General features: G+C 37.6%; 2 protein-coding genes across 4 annotated transcripts; one reads left to right on the forward strand and one right to left on the reverse strand.

The window, feature by feature from the left end:
* Positions 1–1264: 1264 nt before the first annotated feature.
* On the forward strand, positions 1265–12820 carry LOC103715293 (kinesin-like protein KIN-13A). 3 transcript variants are annotated; one of them, XM_008802876.4, is made up of 14 exons: positions 1265–1448; positions 1535–1605; positions 1681–1902; positions 2366–2587; positions 4393–4572; positions 5979–6083; positions 6465–6542; positions 6699–6780; positions 7912–8074; positions 8934–9263; positions 9401–9619; positions 9722–10286; positions 10416–10481; positions 12497–12820. In XM_008802876.4, the coding sequence occupies exons 3-14, from the start codon at positions 1747–1749 to the stop codon at positions 12677–12679; spliced, it is 2349 nt and encodes a 782-aa protein (XP_008801098.1). In that variant the 5' UTR covers positions 1265–1448; positions 1535–1605; positions 1681–1746; the 3' UTR covers positions 12680–12820. The 3 variants fall into 3 exon arrangements, with proteins under 3 accessions (XP_008801098.1, XP_026663561.1, XP_038980502.1); XM_026807760.2 differs by having other exon boundaries at positions 10416–10528; positions 12497–12638; XM_039124574.1 differs by lacking the exon at positions 4393–4572.
* Positions 12821–13989: 1169 nt separating this feature from the next.
* LOC120110228 lies at positions 13990–18173 on the reverse strand. The gene is made up of 3 exons (XM_039124576.1): positions 17757–18173; positions 14434–14555; positions 13990–14319 (listed from the first exon to the last, which is right to left on the reverse strand). The coding sequence occupies exons 1-3, from the start codon at positions 18088–18090 to the stop codon at positions 14212–14214; spliced, it is 564 nt and encodes a 187-aa protein (XP_038980504.1). The 5' UTR covers positions 18091–18173; the 3' UTR covers positions 13990–14211.
* Positions 18174–18288: the final 115 nt, after the last annotated feature.

An 18288-nucleotide genomic window follows, 5' to 3' on the forward strand; every position in this document is an offset into this window, starting at 1 on the left:
TGAAATTGCATGAATACCCTTACAAGATATTATTTACATATATACCCTTATCAGATATTTTCTTTTGCATATTTACCTATTAAGGATATTTTACTCATTTTGAATTTTAAACCATTAATTTCTTAACAGCGTTAGACGGGATGGATATATATGCAAGAAAAAAATAAAAGGTATACACACAAAACAAGTATTATATATATATATTAATTTTAAAAAAATATTCATATAAATTTTAATATTTAGAAGGATATGTACATAAAAAATTTCTACTTTCTATCAACTGGTGTTTTTGGGACAAATGACATGATGCTCGGCACTCTCCTTCCCATGTTATCGTTTGAATACATCTATTCTTTTATCATGTCTCATGCTGCACCTATATGATTCTGCATGCGGCCATCCTATGGATTTTATTTTCTATATATTCTTCGCTCCTAATACAATATTAATAAAAAATATAAAATTGATCTAAATATAATATAATATTTATCAAGCTCTACACAAACTGTTCCGAACCGTTCAAGTCTCGAGCCGTACCGGCGGCGGATCGAGACGGTTCTATCATTAAAATTGAGATGCCTCATTGGAGGGAAAGAAGAAGAAGAGAAAAAGAGAGCGCGGAAAAAGCTGGCCTCTCTTTCCTTCCTTTCCGCTCACTTTCTCTCTCTTTTTTTTCTCTTTCTCCCTCTTTTCTGCTGTAGAAGATATGTTGGTACAGTCCGACACGGTGCGATACGGGTCTGTACCGACTTGTTTCGTTAGATAGCCGGTATGGTGCTCCATATCGATTTTGCTGTTCTCGACATTGATGGCACATAGGCTTCGTAGTTTTGCTAATTAATTAGTATTTTTTATGAAGTAAAAATTATGTTGGTGTTATTGTAGCCCACTTCAAATAATGATTATTCGGATTAGATTTTTTTGTTCCCATTACTTTTCTTAAAGAGAGGGAGAGAGACTCACTTGGTATATCGTCCAAATCTAAATACTCGGGATGCAACAACAATCATGACTTTAATTGATAACTTTCATATTTAAGCAGGAGAGGGCAGTGCAGTGCCAGTACTTTAAATTACAATTAATAATTAATTAAGCTTACCAGAAAGAGAAAGAAAATTATAAAATTCCGACGTTCATTCCAAGGGCATGCATGTCTTTATGCAGCCTTGCAGGGGTGAACATCCAACGTGGAGGAAACGAACCTTTTTTTTTTTTCCTTATCTTCACCGAGAAGCATGATAAAACTCTTTGCTTGAGAGGCGGACCGCCCAAGCGCGAACAAATAATATCATATCACCCTCTCGGAAGGGGAGGGCCGCCCTCCCGCCTTCTTCCCCCCGCCATCGTTCTCGAATCCAGAAGGGCCCAGAATAGGCTTTCGTTTCCCGATTTCCGGCCCCACCTCTCCCTCCCCAATTCCTCCTCTTCCGGTCGAATCCACGAATCTGGTAAGCTGCCTCTCTTCCTCTCCCGATTTGCCGATTCCAGTCCCAGTCCGATCTTCTTCTCACCCACATTGCCGGTTTTGATGTAGGGTTCCGGGCGGATCCCCTCCGGTTCGCCTCAATCGAATGTTTCTCTCGATCGCCGACTTCTCCTCTCCCTGTGGGTATCTCTACTCTTTCTCTGCGTTGGATTCGGATTTGGGGGTTTTGGAAGATCTCATCTCTTTTTTTGCAGCGGTTTGCATTCCGTAAGGCGTGAAAATTGGCGCCCCAACGCAAGGGGCAGCGCCACGCCGGTGGCATGCAGCAGAGCAACGCCGGGGCGGCTCTTTACGACCACCATCCTAGCGTGGGGCCTGGGGATGCCGGAGAAGCAGTCATGGCGCGGTGGCTCCAGTCCGCCGGGCTCCAGCATCTGGCGTCGCCGCTGGCTTCTGCCCCGAATGCCCTCATGCAGGTAGTAGAGAGCATCTCCTTCTTTGCTGCATAGATCCCAGACTCTTCTTTTGCTGTCAAGATATGTTGATTTCTTTCTCCTTAAGGCATTGTTTGAGAAAAGGCAGATTTTTTCTTACTCGTTGTTGCGCTGAAAACTTATTTGCTTTATTACACTTCATTAGGATATTTGGTATGCATTATGGAATTAAAACCATATGATCGCAATAAATTAACATGTTCGTTAATTGAGTTTCTTGACATGTTTTCTTATATTGGCTGCTCGTATTATTGTTGGTGTCTTCTTTGTCATTTGAATACTTGATTGTTATTGGTAGAGTAGAATAGTTAATTTGACATTTTTTTTCATTTGAAATAATGTTTTGAGATTTTGCCTTTCTTTGTTCTTTTCTTGCTGGTGGAATTAGATGGCTTAAAGTTCAAGTATAAATTCTTGAAGTGGGGCTTGTTGATGTGGCTTGTAGGGCTATGGGACACAGAGTGCTGAGGAGAAACAGAAGCTTTATAAACTTTTGAGAAGCTTGAACTTCAATGGGGAATTTCGCTCTGAAGCATGCACTCCAACAACACAAGGTTTAGGAGCACCAGGTGTGATGGATGGCTTTAGTTCACCTGAGCTGCGAGGTGAGCTGGGAGCCGGGCTTCTGGATCTTCATGCTATGGATGATACCGAGCTTCTTTCTGAGGTATGATCGTTGATAAATGCTGAGAGCTTTATCTTCAAGTTACACTCACGACATTTACACATCTTGCCTTCTTCTATGGTAATCTTAGGGTTAATACATCACTTTCAGAGAAATGCCAAGGGCTTTATCGGTTTATCTCTTTCAAAGAAAATGTTAAACTTACTTTGCCTTAGACTTTTTAGTCCTTTAACTTTTTTATTGTTGTTGCTTTTCTAATTTAGTACAGGGCTAAAATCACTAGCATATTGCTTTAAACAAACCTTCACTTTAAACATTAAGTCGCTAACTGAAAGGAACATTGGAAAGTAGAATAAAGAAACAATGTGCTTCAAGAAAAAGGAAAACAAGATATTGGAGTACTATTAGAAATCTACATTATATGATGAACTGGGTTGTAAACCAGTGAAAAAGTTAATGATTACTGTGCCTAGTTTGATGCCTAATCTAGTTGAGAGGTCTATATAGATGGGCTTGGATGATTATCTTAGGCTTCATAAACTCACCAACTTACTAAGAGCACATATTACCCAACTTGGTTGCAAATAGTTTGAACAAGTTCCTTGCCCAATTAATACAACAAAAAAATTTCTTAATCTCATGTGAGATGGATATGTTAAGCCCTGGAGAAAATAAGGACAAAGGAACTGAGAAATTTTGTTGGAGTTTTGATCATCATCATCCAAGCCTTCCATTATAACTGCTTTTGATATGGATCACATAGCTAGGTCAAGAAAGTACTGTGGAAGGATTTATGACTGGTTATGAACTTGCATCAACAGCTTGAGAATTAATGAGAGATTCTTGGCAAAGAAAACTTTAGGCAAGAGACGAGCCTTCAATGAAACTTAGGACATTTATTTGGTAACAAGACTAGCCTTATCAGCTGCAATGCAAGCCCTAAGTCTAAGAAAAGTTGCCATCATAGACAATTAATAATTTGTATATGTCAGAGGCTTTATAGACCTTATTTTGTAAGTCATTTTTTTATTTGAAAAAAAATATGTTAAAATGTTTCAAATTTCTCATATTTAAACATTTTGAATTATGGTCAATGGTCAAGCATAATCTTACATTGTAAATTTTTGATATACAAGCTCAAATAAGGCATCTTGCATTAAGTAACAATTATTGTTTATATTTTTGGCTCATTAACTACTAATATAACAGTTTAGAGGAATCTGGTTTGGTGGATGATTTGGGACACAAACACACACTAACCTATGCATTGGGTGTTTACTTCTAGAATGAGGAATTGCAAACAGAAAAAAGTTGATGGGAGTTTGAGTTTTTTGTTTGTTTGAATCGAAGCTGTAATATTTTGCTTATCTTCTGATAGTTTTAGGGCGCCTACTTTTTCAAGATTATTGATTACTGCTCATAAATTACGATATACTTTTGTGCATTTTTAGTTGATTAACCAAGAAGATAAGGTGCTCCATTTTCTTGCTTTTTGAGGCAATGGTACTAGGTTGGTGACATTGATGTTGGCTGTGGAACTAGATTGGTATCATTGATATTGGCATGGTCTAGGTTGATGTCATTGATGTTGGCTGTGGAACTAGATTGGTGCCTTTGCTCGGCCTTCCACTTGTTTTATCCACTTAAGTAAATTTCAGGTGGTGCTTATCTGAAGAAGATTTTTCATGCATCATTTTTATGTATGCTAATGGACATGGAAAACCCTTTTTTTGTCTAGAGTTTCCTTAGCTGCCTTCTGACTTTGATAAACCTTTTCTTATTTTTCAATAAAAGATTTTTTTTTTTTCACACAATGACTGTGATGTAGTTTGCTTTCTTACTTGCAGCATGTAATGTCTGAACCATTTGAGCTGCCAGAGTTCATGCCTTCTAACGGGCTTGATGATAACTTTGATGCAATGACTCACAAACAGCAACGAGGACAAATGGATAGCAACATTATAGCATCAGCTAGTGTAAAGGAGACAACTATAAAGGAGAACAATGTTGCCAAGATTAAAGTTGTGGTACACTGAGTGCATCTCATGTTACTTGATAGTATATGTTCCATTTGAATATGTCAGACAACAGGCTATGATTATTGATTGCTTCTAACATTAGGCCTTTTTCCCCCTTAAATCATGCTCTGTATTTTGCATACATCTGTACCAACTTGGAGGTTGTTTTTCGCACCTAGCTTTTAAGCTGCAACTTAGCATTGTGTGCTATATTTTAATAGAAACAATCTTTCTAATCTGTTTGTTGAAAGTAATGCCATTTGTATTCTCTGTGGAAGTTACTTCTTTCTGCAGGATTGGCACATATAATCCATTATTTTCATTTTTGCAAGCTTATGTTTATATCTTCATGTTTCATGGGTTTATGATTAGGAAGAGAGTGGGTATGGCCATCGTAGCAGGGGCCATCACGCAACTGCGTAATGCTCAGCATCTGGCGACTGAGGTCTTGTTGGTCTGAGCACATTTTGGACCAGCTGCAGTATTTTCTATACGTATTTCAATTTATGTATATCACATGGTGGCATAGGTTTGAAGTTTTCAGGATAGCTGCGAAGATACCCTTGAAATAGGTTTGCTCCTTTTAGCTGGGTCATAACCAGCCCATTTTCCTTAGACCAGTGTACTTCGTGGTTCAATCCTTTACGCGGTGGGCTCTATTCCAGCCTTTCAATTGGACAATTAGCTCGACACTTTTTTTTTAGAAAAATGAGAATATATCATTGCTTTCTTATTAAATTGTTTGGACTGTCTAATTATATATGAATCTAGTATTAAGGATACAGAGGAATGCCTATACCAGCCTCATCAGACTAAAATGATTTGACGCAGATAATGAAATGCAGGAAGTATTTCAGTTGCCCTCTGAATTTGTGGAGGATAACAAATTAAGCTCAGAAGAACAAAAAGGACGGCTGAAATGTTCTAGGTTATGTGCCAAAGCAATAGCATGATCAATATTTTTTCTTCTTAGAAAAGTACTAGTATTTCTCTGCATACATTTCAAGATCAGGCTGTGTACAGGTACTTTAAAACTAGTAGAGCAGTGCATATGTCAGCCAATAAATTAACAATGAAATAAAACTGAAAATGATATGTAAGAAGATGCATCTTTGTGAACATTTCCTAGTGCTTTTTTTTTGGTACATACCTCATAGAGCTTTATATCCTTTTCTGTGTTGACATTTTGTTATCTGATGGGGATAGGATCAAATTCAGGCTATGAGGCCAATTTATCATATAAAACTTTAAAGTGTATTTACTTTATACTTCAACGATGTCAACAAGGTTAAGGAGAAGCTGCTGCAATTGTGATCATTTTATTCTCCAGCACACTATATAATTTTCTGCATCTTTTTTACATGTCTATGAAGTTTGTAAAGTTTAATGGATATGTCTTTTTACTTGTCTTGTAGGTTCGCAAAAGACCTCTGAACAAGAAGGAGATTTCTCGTAAGGAGGATGATATTGTCACTGTAAATGATAATGCATATTTAATTGTCCATGAACCTAAATTAAAGGTTTGATTTTCCTTGCTACAGCTGCTAAACTTATACAATTTTCATGCTGTATCTGAGGTCAATATGTATTCTGTCACTTTATTGCTTCAATGAATTTTGCTGTGTATTTAATATCTTTTGTTGCTGTGAATTGGCTCTAGTATTTGAATTTAGTTTACTATGTATAAAGCATATCGCTTTGATAGATATTATCAATTCATTATATGAATGAGGCCATCTGAAATTGTTGAAGTATACTTAAGCAAGTTTCCTGGTAAATCTTGTGCAACTGTGTCTTGCTATTATAAATTGCAAAACTTCCCTGCAATAACATTTTTGACGCATTTTTTTTTCTCTGTTCTTTTGTACTTAGCATATTGATAAATTTCTTTGACCTGGAAGGTGGATTTGACTGCATATGTGGAGAAGCATGATTTTTGTTTTGATGCTGTTCTGGATGAGCATGTGACTAATGATGAGGTAAGTCATCTCTCGGTATCTTATTCCTGGGTTGATTTGTTGGTCCACTTGCTTGTTCCCAGTAGTTTCTGTGGTTTTTGTGCAGTTAGTAGGAAACTTTTTATTGCATTTGGCATCTTCTGTGGTAATATTGATTCTCTTATACTTGATTGGCAGGTATATCGTGTCACTGTACAGCCAATTATCCCAACCATTTTTCAGCGAACAAAAGCCACTTGCTTTGCATATGGTCAAACAGGTGCTTTGACATGTGGGAATTAAATTATCTACCTGTACTGACAATTCAAGCATGCATTTCCTTAAACTGTTTTCTCTAAATCTAAATATCTGAGATGTTATGGACATCTAATATAGGAACTCGCTGTTTGGTTAAAAGAGTTGGAGATATAGCTATGCATATGTGGACATAGTGGACCTGTGTATCTAAATATGGAGATATAATTGCAAAAAAAAGAAATGAACAGGATGCGCAATGCAAGCAGTACAAGTATGGGAATAGTATGTTATGACAAATTTACAAAATCATGCACAAACTTAATGTCACAATGGATCTTATACTTGAGTTTGTTGAGGAGGAGGGGAACAGATTGAAGTTAGGAACTATGAGGCCTGATGGGGGGGAGTAAAAAGTCTTACATCCCATTTAAATGGAAAATTTATGGGAAAATAAACCTTCTGACAATGAACCTGACCGGCTACTCCAAATGATTATCCGGACCCTAGTTCAGTTCAGGTATTCACTGTCAATGATCGACGATATCAGATTAAGCTTTATTCTGGGTCCATAATTTGGAGGTCAGTAAATAACGTTGAGTAGACATGAAGAAGGCTTGAGTTACCTGCAGGTCTACCCATCTGCCAAATGGTGCCATAGCCTAAAAAATTTCTGGCTTCACCCCTCATGCCCTTCTTGTTAAGCATCTGGGCAACTAACTTGGTTGATGGTAAAAGCTTCAAGTTGTTTTTGCGATGCTTGCTTCGAACCTGTTTCATGGCTCCTATATTTTGACATACACCTTCTCTTGACACTTGGCTGGAGGCTGGTATGCTTTCTTTTGTTGCAGATTTAAATATCCTATACTGGTCTGTTTAGGTTTCCATCCTCTGGAGGTGTCTTTCTAATTCTGTTGCCCTAATACTCATGCTGATCTATTTTATATACTGAATCCTTTTATAGTGTTAGAAAACATAACTTCATTAGTCTGTTTGTACTTTGTAGTAATGTTTGTAAACTCACTCAATTTTTGTTTTGAATGCACTAAAGGTATAATTTTTGCAGTTATTTTTGACTTTTGTGCTATTAGTGGTTATTGGAACTCAACTATTACTGGTTGAATAACTCTAGCATATGCTTTAAAATGGTTTTCAGGTAGTGGCAAAACTTACACAATGCAACCTTTACCACTCAGAGCTTCGGAAGATATTGTTCGATTGTTGCACCAACCATACTACCGCAATCAGAAACTCAGATTGTGGCTTAGTTACTTTGAGATATATGGTGGAAAGCTATTTGATCTTCTCAGTGATAGGAGGTCAATGTCCTCCTGACCTCCAATTCTTATTTTATTTGTGCTCTGCATTTAGTCTTAATTATGATGTCTTATCCAGCTACAAGTGATACCCGGAAACAATCAATACAATGATTTTGTTTTTGCCTTAATGTTTCTTCTCAACAGAGACTGGCTTTATTTTTGACCATAAAACTTAACAGAGTTTCGTAGATGCACTTTTTAATTTTTTTTATCCTTTTGTCCTTCAAACTTGTTTCCTAGGATTCAACAGTTTATTTATCTTGTCATGAAAACGCTGTTTATTTTCTTTTCCCCCTCTCTATCCCGACTTCCTCAATCTCGCGTGCTCACGCAATCTGAGTATATTTGCTGTCTGTCCCCACTTTATTTTAGATTTGCTGCAATGCACTTAAATTATCAATATTCATTGATCTTCAAAATGAACTGACTGCCAAGAAGTTTGATAGAACCTTGCAAATTAAGTGGATAGCCATGAAGAAAAACATAATGCTAACGATATGTTGTTATGCTAGGTGGACTAACAATGACGTGAAGTATATGCCAAACTTGCCAAATGTTGAAGTCATTCTGCAAAATTGGGAAGGTTGATGAAGAAACAATCATATTACCAGCACCAATAGTTGAAATAAAATTTCTTTTGGTCATGGCTACGTTGAATTTGTTGCTAGAAAACTGCTTTTTCCTTGCTAAATACAAATGAAGTTCTTTGAATATATATATAGTTTTTGATATTGTTTACTCTGTTGGCTAGTTCATAAGCTTCTCCTATTGTTTTTTTTTCATGCAATTTTGGCTTTTCTACATATAAAATCATAATATTTATCTTTAAATAAGGTTTTGTTCCGATTCTTTTTATCAGGAAACTATGCATGAGAGAAGATGGGCGTCAACAAGTGTGTATTGTTGGATTAGAGGAATTTGAGGTTTCAGATGTGCAGATTGTTAAAGAATTCATTGAAAAGGGGAATGCAGCAAGAAGTACAGGTTCCACAGGAGCCAATGAAGAGTCATCTAGATCTCATGCTATTTTACAACTTGCCATTAAGAAGCACAGTGAGGTAAATGACATGAAAAGGAACAATAATGGCAGTAAGTCTAAGGGTGGCAAACTTATTGGGAAGATATCTTTTATAGATCTTGCTGGAAGTGAGCGTGGGGCTGATACTACTGACAATGACCGCCAGACCAGGTCTGTATTTATTTCAGAAGTGCTGCTTTTAGCATTTTTGTTTATTACTATGTTAACATGTGACTCATCTAGTAAGGATAAACTCTTTTTGGTTCTCTCTGGATTGTTTATCTGCTTGTTTGTTTTCCTTACTTCAGGATTGAGGGTGCAGAAATAAACAAGAGTCTTTTGGCCCTAAAAGAATGCATCCGTGCACTAGACAATGATCAAATTCATATCCCGTTTCGTGGGAGCAAACTAACAGAGGTGCTTCGTGACTCCTTTGTTGGAAATTCCAGGACTGTTATGATTTCCTGCATTTCCCCAAATTCAGGTTCTTGTGAACATACACTAAATACTTTGAGATATGCTGATAGGTAAGGTTAGCTTCATTTTTTAAAATGCAAAGCAATTCAAAAACTGAGAAATGTGGGTTGTTGTGTTTAAGTTTTAATAAATGGTAGTTATTAACTGAACAGGGTCAAAAGTCTCTCCAAGAGTGGCAGTTCCAGAAGGGACCAGGCTGCAAGCTCACACGTACCTTCCAGCAAGGAATCATCTTCAGCATTGGCAATTCCTTTATCAGTTAAATTAGAAGATACCTATGACCATGAGCAAAATCAAGAGATGATGGCAACAGAAATGTCTGAGACTCAGAGGCACTTGTCCAGTTTGATGTCACATTATTCCTTTAATGGAAGGCAAGAAAGTGGGGCTACATCCAGTTTACTGGAGAGGGGTCAGGTTGACATGAAAAATAATTATATCAGTACTTCTAGTCATAAATTATATTCTTCTCGCCAGAACTCATTTAGTACTCAGGATGAAGAAAGTGTACCAAAGGTTCCACTCCCCCGTAGAAAATCATGTAGGGAAGAAAAATATGAGAAACAAAATAATTGGCCCAGAAAAGACAGTGGGCCTGAATTGCATGTCAAAAACTATAAACAGCAGCAGATGTATGATTCTGGTGCTAATGCTGCACCAAAGCAATGTGAGCTGGAAACTTCTTGTCAGGGTGGGAAAATCAATGCAATACTTGAGGTACACTTACCTCTGCAAGTATATATGAATTTAAAAAATTTCTGCATGTTTAAATTTCGAAGTCATGGAAGTTATTTTATTCTTCTATCTGTTTGATTTAGACTCTCTAACTTTCTCTGTCTTGTATAGGAAGAAGAGGCTTTAATATCAACTCACAGAAAAGAAATTGAAAATACAATGGAGATTGTGCGTGAAGTGAGTTTACCTTCTGGCCTTTTGTTAGTTTCTTACATCTTCATTAGGTAAAGATCTTTTATATTAGTTGTGTATATATGTCTAATATTGTTTTAGCTCAGATCATTCTTTTGTCCTTACTCGAGAAGCTTATGATTGCCAAGTCATTTTTTATGCTTGAATGCAACCATGATTTTCATGGATGTACTTATCTGGGGAATATGTCATGTTACTTTATTTCAAGAGTTCCAATTTTGTCTAAATCTAATTTCATCTTATCTTGAAAATTTTGAAAAAACTTCTAGCTTCAAAATTTTGGGCTTGTGAAGTTGTTCTTTGCGTGCCTTGTTATTAGTGACACATATATAATGAGAATCTAGAAAGGAGTGTATTTTATCTATATTTTTAAATCTCATAAAATTATGAGAAACCACTTTTTGGTATCAGCCTATGGATTCAAAAAGTGGACATAATGCATGATGCCTTCTTTCAAATGCTTTCTCCTCTTGAAATGTGTTGGGGTGTGATGTAGCTTAGCATTAGTTGTCTCTTATTATTTTACTTTTTGTGGGCCCATTGGTAGTTTCAGGCTTTAGCTAGTTATCTATTCAAATTTTATATTTTTTGGCATTCTTATGCAATTTGTGGTGCATCAATTAGATGCCAGTTTAGTTAGATTTTTTTTCCTGTTTGATCTATGGTGCACGGGAATCAAAGGTCTAGATTAAATGAGAAAATGATTCTCGGGCATAGATTGATTAGAGAAGAGAATTGAGGAGATTAAATGATCAACCGGCTCCTATTGTTCTTCAATTTTGAATGTTGCCCCTTTTTCTCTTTTCTTTCTTCTTACGTGCGGTAAATTCGTCCCACCCTTCATCTACATAGAGGGGTGCTAGGCTTCTCCCAACTCCTGTATTAGTTGGAGCTTTTTGACTTGTATTGTGCCAGGCACTTTAAATATACCAAGTGTACAACATCTTGGAAGAAAACAAACCAAGTGTATAATATCATATTGGAAGGAAATAACCATTGTTATTTTGATTTGGTGGGTAATGTATGATGCTCTAGATACTCATTGGGAAAAAAATCAGACTTGTTGGGTGGACTGCTTTTACATGTAGAATACCAGACTGTCTTTCCACCAATAGTTATACACCTTCTTGGAAGGACATAACCATTGTTATTGGGTAATGTATCATGCTATAGATACTCATGGGGAAAAAACCAGAGACCTGTTGGGTGGACTGCTTTTACACGTAGAATAGCAGACTGTCTTGCTACAAATAGGGTACTAGGTTTGGGTGGATTGGTTTGTACGAGTATTCCGGCCTACCTTCTGCATCATCTTTGCTTGACTAGGGAAGCTGACTTCTGTTACACCTTTCCTATTGGGAAGGAGAGAACATAGAACACCAGTAGATAAGGAGCAGTACCCCATTCCATTTTGTTATGTTCATCTATGCTAGTTGACTGAATTATCTTATGGACAAAGCTACTACAGTCAAGGTTTCAAATACTGCCGGAACAGGATGGTACAAATAATACTGTACCATTCCAGGAAGGTTCCCGGCACTGGTACACAGCATGTCAGTGTGGTTCACAGTCCTGTAGCCTGTGCCAGGACATTGTACTATACTGTTCCAGCAAATAACCAGTACGAGCTCCAGTATCAGCATTTGAAATCTTGATAATAGTTCCATTATGTGTTCGAAGCTGTGAATGATGATCATTTCACAATGCATAATTTTCACTATTCCATATATTTGGCAAAGTTGATCAGCTTAGTGCATCATTTTGTATTGGATCCAAGTTCCTGGTTTCTCAGTGTTTGCTAATGATTTTCCATAGATGTTTATGATTGGCAAGTTTTCTTTAATAAGTCATATATTCAGAATAAAGGGGACAAGCAAAAAGATCCTGATAATGCTTGCCACCATTATTTATTTATTTTTTATTTTTTAAAATTCTCTCTCATGGTTGGCTTTGATTCATGAACTTGCTACTTAACTCAAGTCTGATTTCCATTCTATCAGGAGATGAATTTGTTGGCAGCAGTAGGCCAACCAGGCAGCCCCATCAACAACTATGTTACCCAGTTAAGCTTCGTGCTCTCACGAAAGGCTGCTGGTCTGGTCAGCCTTCAGGCACGCTTGGCCAGATTTCAACAACGCCTAAAAGAACAGGAGATCCTCAGCCGTAAGAGGGCCCTGCAGTAGTAGTCTCTCTTCAGATGCAATTGTTGCCATTGGCCAGTTGTGTCTGGCCCTGGCTTGTAATCCTTTTATTCTCAATGTGTCAACATCAAATATTATCTCATCGTTAAGGAAATCATTTGTAAACTCCATAGGTGGAGTTAATGGTTGGACTGTGGAGGAGAGCCTTTGTCTTGGTTCGCATCCCCAGCTTAGAGCTGCTCAATTGCCATGCAAGGCCTGATTGGGCATGGGAGGGTGGCATAAATGAATGCAGGAAGACTTGTATCTCCTGCCGTACTTGTTGCTATGGCAATATCCTCCTTAGACAGAAAGGTCCATTGGGACCTGAGATTCTGACATGTTTGCTTTTGTTAAAAAGGAATTATCCGACTGAAAAGAAGAGAAGGCAAGAAAAGGAGAAAGGAAGAAGAGGAACCACCGTGGTAGCTCAGTGGGAACGGAGTATGTCTTCTACCAGGGTGGTTCAGGTTCGAAACGTGCGGGCGTCGATTGAATTCGAAGACCGGATGCCCCACGTCTGAACGCTGCTGGTGGGAGTGCTATTGATCCGCTGGTAATCGGATGGTGCTGGGATGACACACATGAATAACCATGGATAGGAAGGACATGCAGAAATTTGCAACCTAAATCGAACATGCTTCTGCGGGAGAAGGTTAGTGGGGGTTGCTACGCGGATGAGGTTCTCCTCGCCCCTTCTTCTCTTTCTTATCAAAAAAAAAAAAAAAAAAAAAAAAAAAAAACGAAAAAAAGAAGAAGTACAATAGGTTAGCAAGCTAGAATTCTAATTTTGTACCCAAGCTTAGTAAAGCCTAATAACTGCTTTTGATTGCCTCATTGAACAACCTGATGCTTATTCAAGGAATTCGACTCTAAGATGAAGTTTTATTTAAGACAATTCTAGTTTTTCTTTCTTTCCAATAAAACCAAAGGATTTCTATGATAAATTAATTGAATGCCTAACATTTTTTCAGGGATCAAAAAGGAAAGTCATTCCACTTAGAAAGAGGTGAACTTTGGATGGTGCTGTCTGTCAAACTTGTCCAGTACCTCAGTTTAAATGGATTTGATAAAATTACAATCGCAGCAAGGGAATGATCATTGGATTCCATAGGGCAAGGCTCCCGTGGAACCTATACTTCTTGCTGCGATCCCTTTCCCATAAATTCTTTAACAATCTGCACCAAATTCCTGTGATAAGGACCACCAAATCAAGAACGACATCCCATGAAATAGGGATTAAGAAAAAAAAAAACACAAACTCGTCACAAAAATCACACAGCAGCCCATTCTTGCTTCCTCAGCAGGCACCCTTGGACACCAACTAATACTACCACTTCGTTAAATTTTCTTTTCTAACAACATTACAAAGTTAAGGAGCCCCAAATTCTCGAGTACTCATTCTTTAAAATCCGCTAATTATGTTCTCATCAAGGTCATTTTCTAAAACAAGCGCACGACACTCATGCAACAGCCATGAGACTCCTGATACCCAAAGAAAAACAAGGCCCTCATAAGCATCTCTTACAAAATCTCTAGGATGTGATAAAATGCTTTCCTTGCACATAATATCTTTGGCATAGCTTCTGCAGGGTAGCGACCGAATGTTGCATTGAATTCAGCTTTGTATCCAGGAACATTGCCTGCAAAAGAGTTGGTATTCGACTATCATTTATGTACTTAAAGAGCAGTCTGATTCTGACCACTGGCAACGGAAAACTACATCCACAATTAATCACACAGAAATGAAGTACTACCTGGTGGTCGTCACCATACTTATCAATCAATCTCCCAATAAAAACGCGTTGCATTCTGGTCAGGGGCTGCAAAGGCGCTGTTTTTCCATCCCTTCGCTTTTTCCTCAGTGCAGACTTCAAATCTTCATTAAAATGTATGAGCATGTATCAGCACATATAAAAAAGTCCACATAAAGCATTTGGTGACAAAGTTTATATTACATCAAAGTATCATCTAGAGAAACCAAACACCAATATCTCAAAAAAAAACCTTTTTTTTTGGGTAAAGAAAAAAAAAGCCGCAAGGCACCTTTACTAGCTAATCTCCCAAAAAGAAGTGCCGTAGCAATAAACAATTTGGAGGGCATTCCTTGATTCCTTCATATCATTATTCCTCCACAGAATGACCCGATGGAGATGAAATGCCCTTTACTGAAATCATGTTCATCTTATTCAAGGCACTCAAATTAGAGTCTGAGAAACATGGTGGTTTTAGAGTTGAGATTGAGAGGGAAAAGTAGAGGGAAATGAAAATTTGTTACTTCTAAAATTATCAAGCACTCTCGCCTTATTTATCAGTTCTGTATCTTTCCAGCCTAAAATAGGGTTGCCAAACTATGTGGACTCTTGAACTAACCCAAACAATCACTCATAAGGTTACCAAAGTCAGATCCCCATGGAACCTTACATATAAAGCCACCTAAAGCCATCTAAAGCATAATTTTAGTGTTCAATCATAATGTTCAATCATAATCAAGCCAAGACTGACGTTATCCCTAACAAAATAATGACTCAAGAAACATCTTTTAGATGGTATTCTTAGACTTCAATAGCAACTGGTCTCTAAATTTCAACCAACATATCTAAATTTTTGGAGAACAGCTTATAACAGCTAGTTGAGCCTGCTGTCACATGCCGTTTTATCAATTTAATGAAAGACTCTTCTTAGTATTATTATTATTATTGTTATTGTTCATATATACTATAAAAACCTTTCAAATAATAGTTAAATAAATAAATATTTTCTTAACCTGAAATTGACCAGATTTTTGTCAAAAGATCACTCTCCAGAACAAAAAGATGTTCCAAAAAAGGGTGATAAGTTCACACATTTAAATAGTTTCCAGTTTATCATTCCCTTTTTCTTTTTACAAGCTTTGCTAAACCTTCTTTGAAAAAACAATTTCCGATAGATTTAGCATTTCGAGCCACATATGGGGATTCCATAAAATGGACGCATACCACTTGGGACTTTTCATAAGAAAAGTTTTGGTAAGGGAGATCCTACCTTTCAACAAATGGTACTTTCCTTTCTGGCCTGCAAATTTCCTCATTCTTTTAGACGCAGGTGCTCAACTATTGTACAAGTTGCAAGAATCAAAGGAAAGATCATGTATTTCAAGGAATTAGAAAGCATGAATTCTATTATCGTTGCACACAAATAGATCTTTTACACTCCAGCCACTTTGTCATGAAACTTTTTAAGTCATTTGTAGACCTACCTTTATCATAAGAAATCGAGAAGTCATCATCAAAATCAAACGTGATCAAATATCATCAGCTTATTAAATCCTCTTTGCCCAGAATCCAGTTAAAAAAACCTTATTCAAGCAATCCCCTATGCCTAAGATACATATTATAGAGACCCAACTAGGTGAAAAGGAGAAAAAGGAGTTTCAATGCGTCAAACCTCATTCAACAAATATTCCAAAGAGGGACCCATTTACAAGGATGGATGGCTTAATCTTTAAGCACAATAATAAGTCCATCCACATATAGTTTTGCAGGAAACCAGCAGGCTAACAAAGCTTAAGAAAGGTTTCTATTTCAATATATTAAATGCTTTCTCATTTTTTCCCTGTTTAAGCCTCTCTCCTACTTGCCTGCAATTCTGTTATACTCTATAAGCACAAAAAGGCACACTATACATAGAAATTAAAGCTCTCCTTTTAATCCCAGGTATACAATCCAGGCTAGTCACTGGCTGGCAAGATGTGACACCCATACCATATTGTACCACACTATTCTGCTGAACACATTAAAGATCTCACGAAAAAAAGACGGTTTACTGGTATTGAGTCTCCTACGATTTTGTCCCAGAAGATACAATACTGGTATTGTATATATAAGTCAGATGGACCGAAATAGTCAATTTCAATATGAATAAAAAACAACTAGTAACCAACCAGTAACATAGCCGATATGGTTAGTATAGACTGTCGGTGTGTAATTGGCTCTGGCCAATATGACTGGTGCGGACTGGTTCAAGCGAACTAGTCTCTTGCAAACACATCAGTACCTTTTCTATTAGAATGGTACAGTACTGGATAAAATTGGCGGTATTTAAATCTTTGGTCTACACATATCCATGTCAATTGACATACTGACACTGACCTATACAAATTAGCACAAACTAATATGCACCATACAACAGCATGCACCCCTCGAATTGTGCTTGCACCTACATGACACCTTTAGCACCAGCATCTACATTCTTATCAAAAAAATCTATTCTAAGCCACTAAATAATATTATCATTAAAAGTCAACATTCTTTAACAAATTCTCAAGATGTTCTCCTCCGTATATAACAAAGTTTCAACCCTTTCATGTGCTCATCAACTTGCAACTTATTGAAGATGCATAATGCTAGTTTCTAATTCGAGATGGTCAATAATGATAGGCTATGTTTTGTTGTACCTATGCTTATTGATATCAAGACACATAATTAGCACTCACAGATGCCTATTGATGATGCTTATAACTCAAGGAATGTTAAATAATCCACCGTTGGAAAAATATTTTTATGATAAATAGGTAAACCTGGATGTTATTTTCTTTCTCTGTCTCCATTGTCGCTCCATGCCATCCATGTCATTACTTTACATGGTACGATATTGTTTATATAGTATGATTCCACCTGGGTTAATCAAGGATTCAATATAAGCATGATATATGATAAAAATTCAAATCCACTCCGATGACCTCCTGGCAGAAAATTACTAATCAGATTTTTTCCGTACAAAAGGTTTCACATGAAGGCCATCATTTAAGATTAATTCAGCAAGATCAGCTCAGCAAATCAGATAATATTTTACAATATTACAAGGCTATTTATGAGGGAAGATCAAAAGCATGGAAAAATCTAAGACTATACGGGCCACGAGAGAACATTTAAATTGACGAATCATAAACCAAAATCTGAAAAAAAAAAAGTTCCAATTTTTAACCAGATAACCACAATTCCTGCCTAAAGAAATAAACCAACGAAAACAATTTTTTTATTAAAAATATGCAGATTACGATCATCTTTATTTCTATTTTGGTACTGAAATAGGAACTGACCGTCGGATTCGAGATCGCTGCCGCTGTCAATGGGATCGAACTCGGAGACGGGCGGCGCCTCACGGTCGGGGATCTGAAGGGAGGAGCTCTGGACGATGTGAGGAGTGCGGGCGCGGACGCCGAGGAGGTTAGGGTTCGCGACGACGCCAAAGGAGCGGTAGTTGCGGATGACGGTGCCCTTGTTGTTCCACTCCCCCTTTCCCCCGGCGGCAGCGGCGGCGGCGAGAGCCGGCGGAATGTTGACAGCGGGCTTGAAGACATCGGGCTTCTTCTTGGGGAGCCCGACCCGGACCTTGGTCCTGGATTTCTTGTACTTCCGCCGCGATCGAGCCATGGCGGTCTCTCGAGATCTCTACCTCTCCGCCGCCCCCTGTCTAGGGTTTTTGAGAGGGTGTTTCCGAGAGAGAGGGTTTAACAATTTATCTGAGATTCCAAAATAAAATAAAACCACTTTACCATGAAGTCCTTCAAATTGTAATCTATTATGTATCGCTCCCCAAAAACAAAAGAAAATTGATAACTCTTGCGCGGT

The sequence above is a fragment of the Phoenix dactylifera genome, chromosome 3 (assembly GCF_009389715.1).
Source record: "Phoenix dactylifera cultivar Barhee BC4 chromosome 3, palm_55x_up_171113_PBpolish2nd_filt_p, whole genome shotgun sequence".
Classification (NCBI taxonomy): domain Eukaryota; kingdom Viridiplantae; phylum Streptophyta; class Magnoliopsida; order Arecales; family Arecaceae; genus Phoenix; species Phoenix dactylifera.